Here is a 14,628-nt window from a genome sequence, read left to right on the forward strand (position 1 = left end):
TTTACTACAGTATCATTACAATAATGGCACCTAGAAACAATTTACTAATAAATGTTGCACAATTTACTAATAAATTTTGCACAAATATTGTGAAACATTTGGATTACTTAGATATAATGAACAGGAATACTAGTTAACTAGGCATACTGTTAAATGAAAAAGTAAAGAAAAAAAGAAAACTGCAAGTTGCAAAAGCAATATACTACAGCAATTAAGATAATAGACTTTTGAATTAGATTATCTGAACTGAATTATTGACTTTGCCACTTACTAGCTGTATTATGGGAGAATTTTCTAAGTGCTTTGTGCATTGATTTTCTCATTTGTAAAATGAATGTCAAAATAGTACTTACCTCATAGGCTGTTATAAAGATCAAATGAGTCATTATATATGAAACAGTTACAATTGCTGGTATAAAATCTGCAATGTTAGTGCTTACTTATTTGCATATAGAAAGAAATTTAGACTAGTTTATGTTAAAATGCTCAGAGATTACAAAACTACTGATTTTATATGAACATAGATATGAATGCAAGCACACAGAAAGAGGCCTATGAACATACTTGCCAAAGTGATACCAGTCTGTTATTTTAGGCCTTAAAGAGGATGCTTCTTGTTTCAACATTTTACATGGAGAATACAATTCATATACTATTTTTGTGACTAAATATTACATATTTTGATAATTAAATGTAATAATATGCAAGTATGAGAAACAATGCTATAAATTACATTCATTGAGTTGTTGACAGAAAGATGTACATGCACATATCACTAAGTGCAAATAAGCAAATCAAAACAGCATTGTGTTAATATAAATTTACTTATATACAATTGTGTGGTTCCATTTGTATATGTTAAATGCTAATTGATTAGAAGATTTCAACTTTTTTCATGTATATACATATATGTATATGTATATACACACATCTGTTTATATATAAATATGTATATGTATATATATTATATTATTTATATTATATACATACACATTCAGATTAGAATCTTTTGTCATGAACATGTGTCTCATGCTTATTTTTTTTAAGAAAACAGGATAAAAGCTACTTTACTCTGAAAAAATAAAGCAACAATGAGGCCGACTAATTACACTGCCATGCGATATCTGGCATTCAAAATGTGTGTTAGAAGCACAGTCAAGTGCTATTGAGAAATGGAATGAATCATAAAGGTTATGAACTACTTACCCACCAAACACCTGGAGTGCAGAGAATTTGGAAGCATCCAAATCATTGCCACTTACTATTCGAGCCTTAAATGAAGAATAAGAAAAAACAAAACAAAACAAACAGTATTTTAGCATACTATAGTGTATGTAAGTGACATTGGGACACAGGTCAACTGCACTACACACGTAACACCTAATATGACAGATGCTAAGCAGGGTCAGCTCCAAGTCAAAGCTGTGTTTTGTGAGTGGAGGTTTTGAAATTAGCTGTCAGCATTTAAACAAAAGCACTGGTAGAGTCCAGGATAATACATCATATTCCAAATACCATTGCCCTTAAAACTTGGTATGTGCAGTGAAGTTCATGAATCAGTCAGGAAGGTCATGACTTAGCCAGACTTAAGAACAGATGCTGTGTTTGACGGAAGCAGACCCCTAGGGTTGGCAAGGTAAGCTAAAGTAAGCGCAGCTGGCAAGGTGTAACCTCTTCATAATGCAACAGATTAGGGCACACTTAAAGGACAACCAAAGAATGGAAAGCTGGGAATGACATGCACATTTCTCAACTAAAACAGAGAAATCAAACAGGTCTAATATGTAAACAAACAAACATGTACAAAGACAAGATCCCTCAGAAGGGAAGAAAAAGTATGATTTAAAACCTTTTCATCCACAGAACTGCTATCTGAAAGAGAATCAGGAAAAGAAGGGATAAATGTTAGATGGATTACTTTTCAAGAAACCATTTAAACATATACATGAACAAGTGTTATCGTTACATTGTTAAAAATCACAAATGAACAGTTGCAAGGCTGAACCCCAAAGGAACAGGGAAAGTAATTCCTTATAATTTAAAGAGCTGCAAAGATGTGAGAGAATGCTTGAAAAGTATTGCTAGGTTTAATGAATGAAAATGTGTCATTTTAAAAACAACAACAACAATTAAAAAAAAAAAAACACAGTTGAAGACTTAGAAGTTCTGGGCTCCAGCTGGGGTGCTGCCACTTACTGAGCACACTGGGCAAACTACCAAATTCTCTAGAGTCTACACTCAACTCTGAAATAATGTCAGAAATATTTTCCCCAATTGCTTCAGAACATTGTTGAGATCAACTAACTGAATATTTTTTAAAGTAAACCTCAACTGTCTATAAAATTATTTTTTAGAAGATTACTTGTTTATGGTTCCTCATATGAAGAACTAAGACTAAAAAATAATATAAATGATTCCACCTTAAAAAATACTGATGCCTTAAAGGGTTATGTGCCTTGATTAAGATCACAAATCTAGAAAGTGGCAGAAATGAGACAGGAACCCAGGGCTCCTAATGCTCCACTTGGTGCTTTTAGATCCAATGTTTTATGTGAATCGCACAAAACAGCAATGGGTGGTTGGCCCACAGTCTGACAATGATTTCAGATAAACCACAGGATCAATAATTTTCAGTTTTGACTGTGTATGGGCCCAGGTGGATGGACAATGAACTGCTGTGAGCTTGTAGTGGTATTAGTTGTTATTGTAGCTTGTTTTCAAACTCCCATCTAAATCTGCCAGGTCACAAGATATGGTCTATATTTTCTTTATACAGGACTATTTTTACTTTATAAATAGAACTAGTGTTCTTAAATATATTCAGCTTTGCTTATTAGTTTAATGCTGGAGGGACATCTCTATGGATACGAATAGGCAGGACAGTAGAGTTCGAATGACCTTGGAATTAAGTCTAAACCCCCTCTTGTTTTTTTAAATATAGATGAGCCTCAGAATGATAATTTGCCCAAGGTCATGTAGCTCAACCAAGACCCTTACTGACTCACTAAGTATAGAATAATTAATTTTCATAACTAAATATCTTTGTGCAGATTTCACAATATCTCAGATTTAATCTTCAAATATAAAACATGGCAAGCTGTGTTATAAAGTAATGAAAGATGAATCTTACTTATGGACATAAAGACTTTAAATACTGTATAAAATATAGCAAATATAATTCAGTATTATTTTGAAAGAAAAACAGGCTATGTCCAAGAAGATTTTGCCCTAAGAATCATTTAAAATTATGAAATGACCAATTATGAATTTAATATGACATATCAATTGGTCACACATCAATTGGTCAGAAAATATATACCCGAATTTCAACAGTACCAAAACATGATTTGATAAAATTTCAAGCCTTCAAAATAATTATTAAAAATGTCTTTAAGATGGGTTTGAATGGGTCTGTCTTATATTTAATATATTTTTAAAAATCTTAATTTCACAGTCACCAACTTAAGTGTGACAAATTAGCACATTTTTACTATCAAGGACAAAACAAAACATTCCACTATCATAATTTAACTTTTTAAAGGGAGCATTATATATCTGGAAGTTATGGCCAGTATATTAAAGCATTAACAGAAAGAAAGAACATAAATTACAAGTTAGGATACAAAGTTGTTATTTTCAGTAATGACAATTTTACATCCAGAAAACAAAACAAAATCACCTTGAATACTAAAAGGGCTAATTAAATGACTAACAAAGCAACTATCTCATTGTTACAGATTAATAACTAATTTAATAATATATTTATAGCAATAAAATATTATTTTTTATATATTAACAATAAATAGTTTTTAAAACAATGAAATAGATCTGATTTCAGATATTCAATATTTCATAGGGGCAATTTGTATTCATTGTTTTTATAGGTATCTGTCTTCTATTTCAAGCATTCCACCAAATAAAAGTAGTTTTACAAAGGTCATCAATTATCATTAAGCTGCTTAATATGTCAATACATTGATTCATTCACTGTTCCATTCATTCAATCAACACATAATTTATTATCAATGAACCCTTTTTTTCACTTTGACTTCTTTCTTATCTCCCTGTTATATTCTACCCCTAAAACTTTCTAAAATACAGATATCAGTCACTCCCCTTTTTATAACAGACCAATAATACACAATGCCTTCACGAAAGAAAATCAGATTACTGATTTTCAGGGTTACTGTAGTCTCATGGCTCATCATTCCCTTTCCACATCCTAAACTTGAGTCAGAACTAAATTAGTTCTGTGCCACACTTACTGAAATCTGTGACTCTGCATTTGTTGTTTCCATCCTCTGTAACAGTTATTCCCTCTTCCCACCTAGCGAGCTGCTGTAAACCTCCAAAAAACACCTAAATCATAAGCCCCCCTCCTGGAAACTGGTTATTTATCAAGGATCCATGGTCATTGCACACAGAGCTTTCCTCCCTGCTAATCTTCATATCTGCCAGTGTCCTCATCTGCAATCCTAAAATCTGAGCTCCTCGATATTAGTAGGTTTTTAATCTCATTTTCTTAATTTCTGCCACATTCCTGAAATAGAGTAGATGTCCAATAAATGTTTTCTGACAATAAAAAGAACAGGTTTAATAAGCTGTACTACTTTATGGAATATCTAAAAATATTAATAAAGAAAATATTATTTCATTTTCCTATATAGGAAATATAGATTGTTATCCAATAAGTTTAATAGTCAGAATCCTAGTGGCAGTCATTTATGCTAATTTCAAGTATAATTGGATTACATATATGTGAAACATCTGGGACTTTTTAGAGGGAGCATTATGAGGACAAACCATTAAAACATATAGCCCCAGAAAAATAGTAGGTGACTATACAAGTGAGACATAAATAAAACTAATATATTATACTTAATTTTATACTTTTTATCAGAGACACAGGGAATCATTAGTCAGTGAATGGTGCATCTATAATATCTGTTTGCATACTCATCTCATACATATGTCTCAAAGTTCCATGTGTATTAAAAATTAAATGTGAAATAACTAAAGAAAAAAATAAATGAAGAGGAGGGAATATTTATTAAACCTATGGAATGAGAAGAAATCTTCAAATTTAAAGAAATAATTAATCTATAAATTAAAATTCAACAATGGTAATTAAGTATAAAAAATTATCCAACTGATTAAAACTATGCCTAATTATTATCATAAAATTAACAAAGAACAAATATATTAACTTTAATAGTAAAAATAATTCTCAAGGCTGTTGAGGATATCATAAATCAAATGCTATCATGAATAGTTGAAAAGAATGAAAATTAGAACAAAAGTTTCAAAATTTTAGTGTTGACTTGAGGGGGAAATTCTAGTTTTGAACATGGATACTACGGAAATTATTTTTGTGACAGGTTAATTTGTGTCTTCCCAAAATTAATGTGGTGAAGTCCTAATCTTTAATATCTTGGGAGGTGGCCTTGTTTGCAAATTGGGTCATTATAGGTGTAATTAATTAAAATGATTATTCAAGAAGAATAGTATTAATCTAATAAAAATTGTATTTTTATTAAAAGGGAAAATATGAAGAAAGATGTACACACAGAAATAACATCATGAGAAGCTTGGAGTTATGTTGCCAGAAACCAAACAACCAGTATAACTTGGTGAGAGGCGTAGGCAGATTCTTCCCTAGAGCTTCAGGGTGCGGCTGTGCCAACATCTTGATCTTAGGCTGTCAACCTCCAGAACTCTGAGACAATAAATTTTCACCATCCTAAGCCACTCAGTCTTTGGCACTATGTTATGATGTTACAATAGCCTTTACAAACTTATACAACTTTAAATACTAAAAAATAATTCATGGCAAAGATGAGCACTGCTTCATTAATTACAACAAAAAATTGGAAAAACATACATGATTAAAATAGAAATATAGGTTGAAAATTATGTTCCCTGACCTTAATTCAAGAATTTGTGAGGATTAAGACCAGTGCATTGAAAGACTACATAAAATACAAGAAATGTTTATAGCACATAAAATAAACCTTAATGAAGTAATGTTATAATTATAATAATTTTGTTTCATCTACGTGAACAAAAATTTTCCATAGATAAAAGCTTGAAATAAACATTACCAGAATGGTAACAATTGTTCACCTTTGGTAGTAGGATAAAATATTCTTTTCTACTGTCTTTTGCATTTTATAAGCTTGATTTATTTAGTAATATTATTTAAAAACATAAAAATGACATAACATTGCATCCAGAAGCAATATAATGCATATACTTCTAAAGTACACATGGAACATTCCAAGATAGGTCATATTAGGCCACATACGTAAAAAAAATTTTAACAAATCTAAAGATTGAATTATATTAAGTATCTTCTCTAACTACAAAGTATGACACTAGAAATAAGTAGTAAGAGAAAATAATTTAGAAAATTTAAAACTATATGGAAACTAAACAACTACACTCTAGAACAACCAATGTGTCAAAGCAAAGATCAGAAGGAAGGTAAAAAAATATCTTGAAACAAAAAAAAGTATAAATGTAACATATCAAAACTTGTAAGATTCTGCAAAAGCAGTTCTAAGAGGGAAATTTATAGTGCTAAATGCCTACATTAATTATGCATTAAGTCAGGTGTAGTGGTGCACTCCTATAATCCCAGCAGCTCAGGAAGCTGAGACAGAAGGATCACAAGTTCAAAACCAGCCTCAGCAACATCGAGGCACTAAGCAACTCAGTGAGACCTACAATACACTGCCTGCAAGAAACTCATTTCACCAGTAAACACACATAAAAAGACTGAAAATAAATCGATGGAAAATGATAATCCAAAAAATGGAAATCTAAAATGAGCAGGAATAGCTGTATTTATATTGGAAAATAGAACCTTTAAGAGAAAAATGGTAAGAAAAGACAAATAAAGTCACTATATAATGATTAAGGGATCAGTTCAAAAAGAAGGTATAAGGATTTAAAATCTGTGTATACCAACCAAATGTCAGAACACCCAATTTTATAAAATAGACATTATTAGACCTAAATGAAGAGATAGGTTGCAATATAATAGTGGATAATTACTGGTTTACTTTCAGTGGACAGATTATCCATATTAAAAAAAAACAACAAAGAAATATGGAGAATAAAACTATTCTACAGTCCAATGGACTTAACAGATATATACAGATAATTCTATCCAACAGCTACAAATTACACATTCTTTTCATCAATGGATGGAACTTTCTCTGGAATTGATCATATATGTTAGAATACAAAAGAGGGTTTACCAAAAAGAAAAAACACAACAGCAACAAAAAACCCTGAAGTCATATCCTATATTTTTCCTGAAAATAATGGAATAAAATTGGAAGTAAAAAACAAAAGAAATTTTAGAAATTATATGAAAATATTGAGATTACATAACATACTGTTGAAACAATAGGTCATCCAAAAAAATCAAAAGGGAAACTAAAAAAAATTATTGAAACAAATTAAATGCAAACACAACCTACCAAAACTGATGAAATACTCAAAAAGCAGTACTGAGAGGGAAGTTACAGTAACGTGACTGATTACTTAAAACATAAATACTTTAAAATACAACCTAAGACTTTATGTCAGTGATTTAGAAAAGCAAGAAACAAAGAGGTTCAAAATAACAAATATCAGAGAAGACATAAATAAAATAAAATAGAGATTAAAAACATTTTCATAAGATCTATGAAACAATGATTTGTTTGTTTTGAAAAGACAAACACAACATACAAACCTTTGGCTACCCTAAAGAACATAAAAAGAGAGATGTCTAAATAAAAATCCAAGGTGAAAAAGGAGTCCTTAATGTTAGAGCAGGTAGATAGACAAGGGGAAGTGGGTGGGGAAAGTGAAAACAGGGCTCACTCCATCTTGAATGACAAAAGCTCATTCCTTCTAAGCTGATAAAAACAAACATACAAACAAACAACAACAACAACAAAAACACAGAAATCTGCCTCCTACTTGGCCACATATTACCTTCTTAAAATGGCAAAGAAATTAGTGTAACCAGTTTCAGGAACTTTTCAGTTTTGGAGCATGTGTAGGGCAGTATACTAAGTCAGTGTGGGGAACCAAGACTATAATACATAAGGAGGGAGGTTTCCAGGCCAAACATAAAAACCTGCCATGTGTAAATTCCCATGGTGCTGCCTTTCTTGAGACAGCACCAGGTTCTTTCTTGGGAACCACACCAGGTTCATTTCACTAAATAAATGCTTTATGTTTTTTTCTATATGTGTTCTCAATTGAAATCCATCTTTTAAGAAGACAACAACCAAGGAAAATATATTCCTTGGTAACATGACAACTGATACCATAGAAATACAAATGTTCACTAGGAATTATTATGAAATAATAATAATAATAAAATAATAATTATTATTATGAAATAATAATAATGGTAAACAAATTGGAAAACCTAGAAAACATAGAAGACTTTTGGGCACACGTGACCTATGATAATTGGATCCTGAGGACATAAAAAAATCCAAATACCAAGTAATGAAATTAAATCAATAACAAAAAGTTTCCAACAAGTAATGCCCATGACTGAATGGCTTTATTGCTGAATTTTACTAAACTTTCAAAGAATAATTACAGCTAATTCTTCTCAAACTATTCCAAAGAATTTTTAGGTAGGGTACATCTAAATTCATATGAGGCCAGCATTACCCCTTACCAAATCCAATCAAGGGTACAACAACAACTACAAAAGAAAATCATGCACCAATATCCCTGATGAACATAAGTGCAGAACTATTCAACAAAATACTGGCAAGTTGAATTCAGCAGCAAGTAAAAATATCACTCACCATAGTCAAGTTGGTTTTACTTAGGGATGCAGGGATGGTTTAACATATGCAAATAAACATCATGTATCACATCAAGAGAATGAAGGGTAAAAGAATCATATGAACATCTCAATAGATGCAGAAAAATAATTTGATAAAATTCAGAATCTCTTCATGATAAAAATTCTGAGTTAGATACAGGATTATACCTCAATATAATAAAGACTTACAACAATATATAACAAACTCACAACCAACATGATATGGAAAGGGTAAAAGCTGAAAGCACTTCCTCTAAGAATAAAAGAAAATGACAAGTTTGTCCATTTCCACCACTCTTACTTGATGTAGTACTAGAAATTTTAGCCAGAGGCATTGGCAAGGGAAAGAAATAAAAACCATGCAAACAGGAAGAGAGGAAATCAAATTATTCCTGTTTGTAGATGATATTATTCTGTACATAGAAAATTCCAATAATTCCACCAAAAGACTAGGAGAACTGATGAATCAACTCAGTAAGGTAGCAGGATACAAAATGAAAATACCCAAATCAATACCATTTCTATATATCAACAACAAATGTGCTGAGAAGAAATCATGAAAGCAATTCCACTTGTAATAGCTACAAAATATGAAATACATAGAAATAAATTTAATCAAGGACATGAAAGGCTTATACAACAAAAATTACAAAAACATTGGTAAGAGAAATTGAAGAAGACAGAGAAAGATGGTTAGATTCCCCATATTCATAATTAGATTTAGAATTAATATTGTTAAAAGAGATCTGTAGATTCAATGCAATTAACATCAAAATAACAATGACATTCTTCACAGATCTAGAAAACAGTAATCTTAAAATTCAAATTGGAAGCACAAAAGACCCCAAACAATCAAAGCAATCTTGACCAAAAATAACAATGCTGCAGGCATCACAATATTTGACTTCACAACGTACAAAAAAGCTACAGTAAGTAAAGCACCCTGGTGTTGGCACAAAACAAAAAACACAGATCAATGGAACAGAACAGAAATCGAAGAAATAAACACACAGCCAAATGATTCTCAACAAAGTGCCAAAAACATAACTGGAGAACAGACAACCTCTTCAGCAAATGGTGTAGGGAAAACTGGATATAGAAGACTGAAACTTGACCCCTATCTCTCACCCTGTACCAATCCAGTATGGAACACAGACCTCAATATGAGACCAGAAACTCTGAAACTAATAAAAGAAAATATTTCAAACCTTTGGTACAGGTCATAATTTTCTGAGAGGACCACAAAAGCACAGGAAACAAAAGCAAATGCAGACAAATGGGTTACCTCAAACTAAAAAGCTTCTGCATAGCAAAGGAAAACCATCAGCAGAGCAAAGATATAGTCTTCAGAAAAGGAGAAAATATTTGCCAGCTATTCGTCTGACAGAGGGTTAATGTCCACACATATATAAATACTAAAAAAAAAAAACAACAAATGATCTGAATAGACTTTTTTTTCAGAAGAAAGAAAATATAAAGAAGAAATACAAATGGCCAACAAATATATGACAAAAAATATTCAAAATCATTAGACATCAGCAAATACAAACGACAACTGCAACAAGATTCTATCTCACTCCAGTTAGAGTGGCTAGTATCGAGACAAATACATATATAAATAAATACTGATAATGATGTGGAGAAAAGGGGACTTTTCTATATTGCTAGAGAAATGTAAACTTGTATAGTCATTATGGAGAAAAATATGGAGCTTCCTCAAAATAGTTAAAAATAGGTATACCATGAGATTGAATTACTCCACTTCTGGGTATAGAAAAGAAATCTGCTAACATAGAGTTACTTGAGGCCCCTGTTTATTGTGACACTATTCACAAGAGCTAAGATATGGAATCAGCCTAGAGACCCATCAATAGGTGAATGAATAAAGAAAACATATACTCAATGAAGTAAATGAATCAATAGGTGAATGAATAAAGTAAAACATATACTCAAAGAAAAATGAAATCCTGTCATTTGTAGCAAAATGGATGGAACTGTAGGACAGTATATTAAAGCAAATTTGCCAGACACAGAAAGACAAGTACCATTTTTTAATGTGGAAGCTAAAACAAAGTGAAGACAAATTACTAAAAATAGTAAAGTAGAAGACAAATTACTAAAAAGATTGAGAAGGGTATGTAGGAATTGGGTGGGCAAAGGAAGGGTTGGATTCAATCAGTGGATGTTGCATGCCTGGAAAGGAATATCAGACTGAACTCCATTAATATGTAGAATTAATACATATTAACTTAAAATGTTTGAATAAATAAGTAAATAAATAAAAAGAATTATGTCAAAAAAATTTTAAAAAGTATTCCAGACAATGGAAGACAAATTCAATATGCTCTAACTTATATGGAAAATCTAACGAAACCAGTTGAAATTATAGAAGCTGAGAGTAAAACAGTGTTTTTTTCCCTAGGTAGGAAAAATGGGGAATTTGGGAGCAAAGTGTGCAAACTTCCATTTATAAATTGAACAAGTTCTGGGGAGCTAATGAATAGCATGGTGACTATAGTTTATAATACTCTGTTGTTTTCTTGAAATTTGCTAAGGCAGTAAATCTGTGTTCTCATCAAACATAGAAAATGGTAACTCAGTGTGCTGATGGATGTGTTAATTTTATTGTGGTAATCACTCCACAATGTATACATGTATCAAATCAACATGTTTTAAGACAAGCCTCTCTGAGAAGAAAATATAAAACTAATCCTCAGTTTTCCTTCATTTATAAGAAAATTCACAATGTTTGACTAGCTTCTAAAACTTATTACTCTCAAGTCTATGACTCTATTTTGTTATGTATAGTGAAGTTTCACTATAACAAGAAATATTTACTTACATATTGTCGCCAAATGTTAAACAGTAAAACCTAATCTCTAAATTTCAGATATAAATATATATAATTCATTTTTAATCTTATAAGATGAATGTTAGAAATGTATTTCCTCTCTGGATATTTTACCCCTATTGTATTTTTTTGAAAGGGATTTGAATAGATTTCTAAGTTTGTAAATAATTTTATTTCAATCCAGTTTAAGAACTTCTTTTAACTTCCTTGCATTTAAGTTCTTTCAATGATAACCTAAATGTCTCACTGATGATAATATTGCTCACTGAGGACATCGTTTGCTTTATTTACCAACATGTAATTTAAACATGCCTTTTAGAACTTGTGCAGTATGCCTGAAAGTCATCTCCTGGGCACTGAAAACAGCCAAGAGAAAAACCATTCATTTTTTCAGAGGATTGTTGAGTTGCTATAGCCTTTATAGAGTATCTATTGTGGGCTAGATAGTCTGAAAATCATCTTATTAAAGTATTTTCAATTGTCTTGTGAGGTTATCAATATTTATTACAAGCTGCTAGAACAGAGGAAGCAGTTTGGCATGGTAAATATTTCAGTCATGATTAAGGAGGCAATGGGTAGGTGCTGAGTGAGATTAATGCCGATGTAAGTGGTGTCTTACATACAAGACTGCTCACTTATGGCTTGGGGGTTGGGTGGGAATTGAACAGAAAAACTCAGTTCACAATGACAATATTTTATGAAAAGAATTTTTGAAAAATACAAACAAAGTGATATGAGAGCTCAGAGAAGAGATTCCTTAACTCTTCAGTGAGAGAGGACATTAGACTTGGAAAGAACTCTTGAGAGGGTTGATGTGTGAGTAGGTGCTTCTCAGTTTGGGAAGGTATTCTGGGTCTGGGGAAAAGGATTTGAAAAGACATGGAAGCTTAGAAGGCTGTAGAATGGTAGGAAATGAAACATGGGAGCCACAATGATGATTACAAGAAATGGACAGTAAATGAATAGGGTTCATAACTTGAAAGTCCTTGTAATCCTATTAAGGAATTTAAATTATACCTTAAGTGCCATGTGTAATGAAGATTGCTTTCAGGCAAGAGAATTACATCTAACATGATGAGAATTTTATTTTCTATCTATAAACATCCATTTCATTCTTCTGGAAAATAAGGCAGAATAAGATGATAGAGAAAGCTTCTGCCTTCTGGTCCATATATAACATAATTCCATAAAAACACACAAATCCTAGGCATCATACTTTCTTTAAATTTTAAAATATTTCTAAGCTCCAAAAGATATATATATATTTATGATCTCCCTCTCAATCACTTCAAAATTAAAAGAAAGTAGAGAAAAAGCCCAGTTGCTTACATGGATGTTGGAACATTTAATTCATTGATTCATCATCCATATGTCTCCTGAGTGGTAGGCACTGTGCTAAGGACTGGGAATGAAACTCTGAGAAACAAGGATAAGTGCCACTGTTCCCCGAGAAACTTTTCTATTGAAGGTAAACCCACATGACAGAATCTATATACAAGAAAAGCTTGAACTTTCTTGATAAAGCCGAAATTTATGAATTCAGTGTAACTGTATGAGGTTTAAAAGTAGCAATATGAAAACAGAGAAGAAACTAGGAAATTTTGCATCCATGTAGGTACATAAATGAAAAATATTTACCAATGAAGAATAGAAACCTCTAGTTTATGCTAAGTACACAAGTACATGTCTGGTTCAGAATTCATAAACTGAAACACATTTATGATTTTCACCTAAAATACTATCCAAAATGAAGGATGCACCTGGCCATAAAAGAAGTCTCAAAATATTCCATGTAAGTGATGCCCAAACCACCATTTAAATAAGAAGTCAACAATGGATGAACAAATTAAAAGATAACTAAAACAAATACTTAAAACTACATTTGGAAACATAAATGTTCCTTAATATAATTTACAGAGAAAATCATTAATGTTTATAATTAATTTAAAGTTATATAACATGAACATCACATGTATACATGTGTGAGTAGGTGAAAGCTAATGTGACAGAAGGAAGAGAATAGCCTTCAATACATGCTTTAAATATTATAAAACATTAGACTAAGTTAAAATACAATTCAAGAAATTAAACCATAATCATAGTATAAAGGCAAAGTAAGTAAAAATCAGTGTAGTGAGGAAGAGATGGAAAATAATTTAAAATTATGAGGTGGCGAAACAAAGAATGGTTCCTTAAAACTTTAATAAAATCTAAAATCTTTAACAAAATTGATTAAGAAGATAGAATGCATATTTCAACAATATTATTATTAAAAGGATATAATTAAAGTTGCAGTGGAGATTTTGAAAAATTCTAAGCTCATGACAATTTCTACTTAAACTTAAAAGGAATGGGAAATTTTCTAAGACCATTAAATTATCAAAAAATAAATTTTCTTAGAGATATGGATTTCCAAGACTTACTAAAAAAATTACTAAGGAAGTAGAATCAGTAGAATAGGCTCCACAAGAAAGATAATGAATAGTTTAAAAAATAAATTTTATCAAGTATATATAAAATGAATAATTACAATGTTTTATAAATTTGACTTAAAAGTAGGATGGGCACAGAATAGAAAGAGGAGAAAATGGGCCAATTAATTTTCTAAGCCAGTATAAGCATGATATAGAAATCAGAAATGGATAATACATGTTAAGTTATGCATCCATATCATAGAGAAGCAAAATCCTAAATAAAATGTTTGCAGTTAATTTATTAGTGTGCAACTGTATACATATTTAGCCTAGTTATGTTGTTCTAAAAGATAAAATAGTGCTTCAACAATATAAAATCTATTAGTAAGACCACTGTTTTCAGTAAAAATGGATATACCTATTCTTCCTATTATTCTCACTAAATGCAACTTAAAAGTCCTGTCGTTACAAATAAAATAAACATAAGAAACTCTGAATATTAGAGGCAAGAAGGCAGA

General features: G+C 31.1%; 1 protein-coding gene across 1 annotated transcript in view; it reads right to left on the bottom strand.

Moving 5' to 3' along the window:
* Unc13c (unc-13 homolog C) overlaps positions 1-14,628 on the bottom strand; it is a 576,758-nt gene that overhangs the window by 431,170 nt on the left and 130,960 nt on the right. The window contains exons 3-4 of the mRNA XM_078049590.1: positions 1,850-1,872; positions 1,207-1,271 (exon numbers count right to left, since the gene is read on the bottom strand). Of these exons, the coding sequence (XP_077905716.1) occupies positions 1,207-1,271; positions 1,850-1,872 (88 nt within the window). The remainder of the gene's footprint in view (positions 1-1,206; positions 1,272-1,849; positions 1,873-14,628) is intronic.

This window comes from Ictidomys tridecemlineatus, chromosome 5 (assembly GCF_052094955.1).
Source record: "Ictidomys tridecemlineatus isolate mIctTri1 chromosome 5, mIctTri1.hap1, whole genome shotgun sequence".
Classification (NCBI taxonomy): Eukaryota; Metazoa; Chordata; class Mammalia; order Rodentia; family Sciuridae; genus Ictidomys; species Ictidomys tridecemlineatus.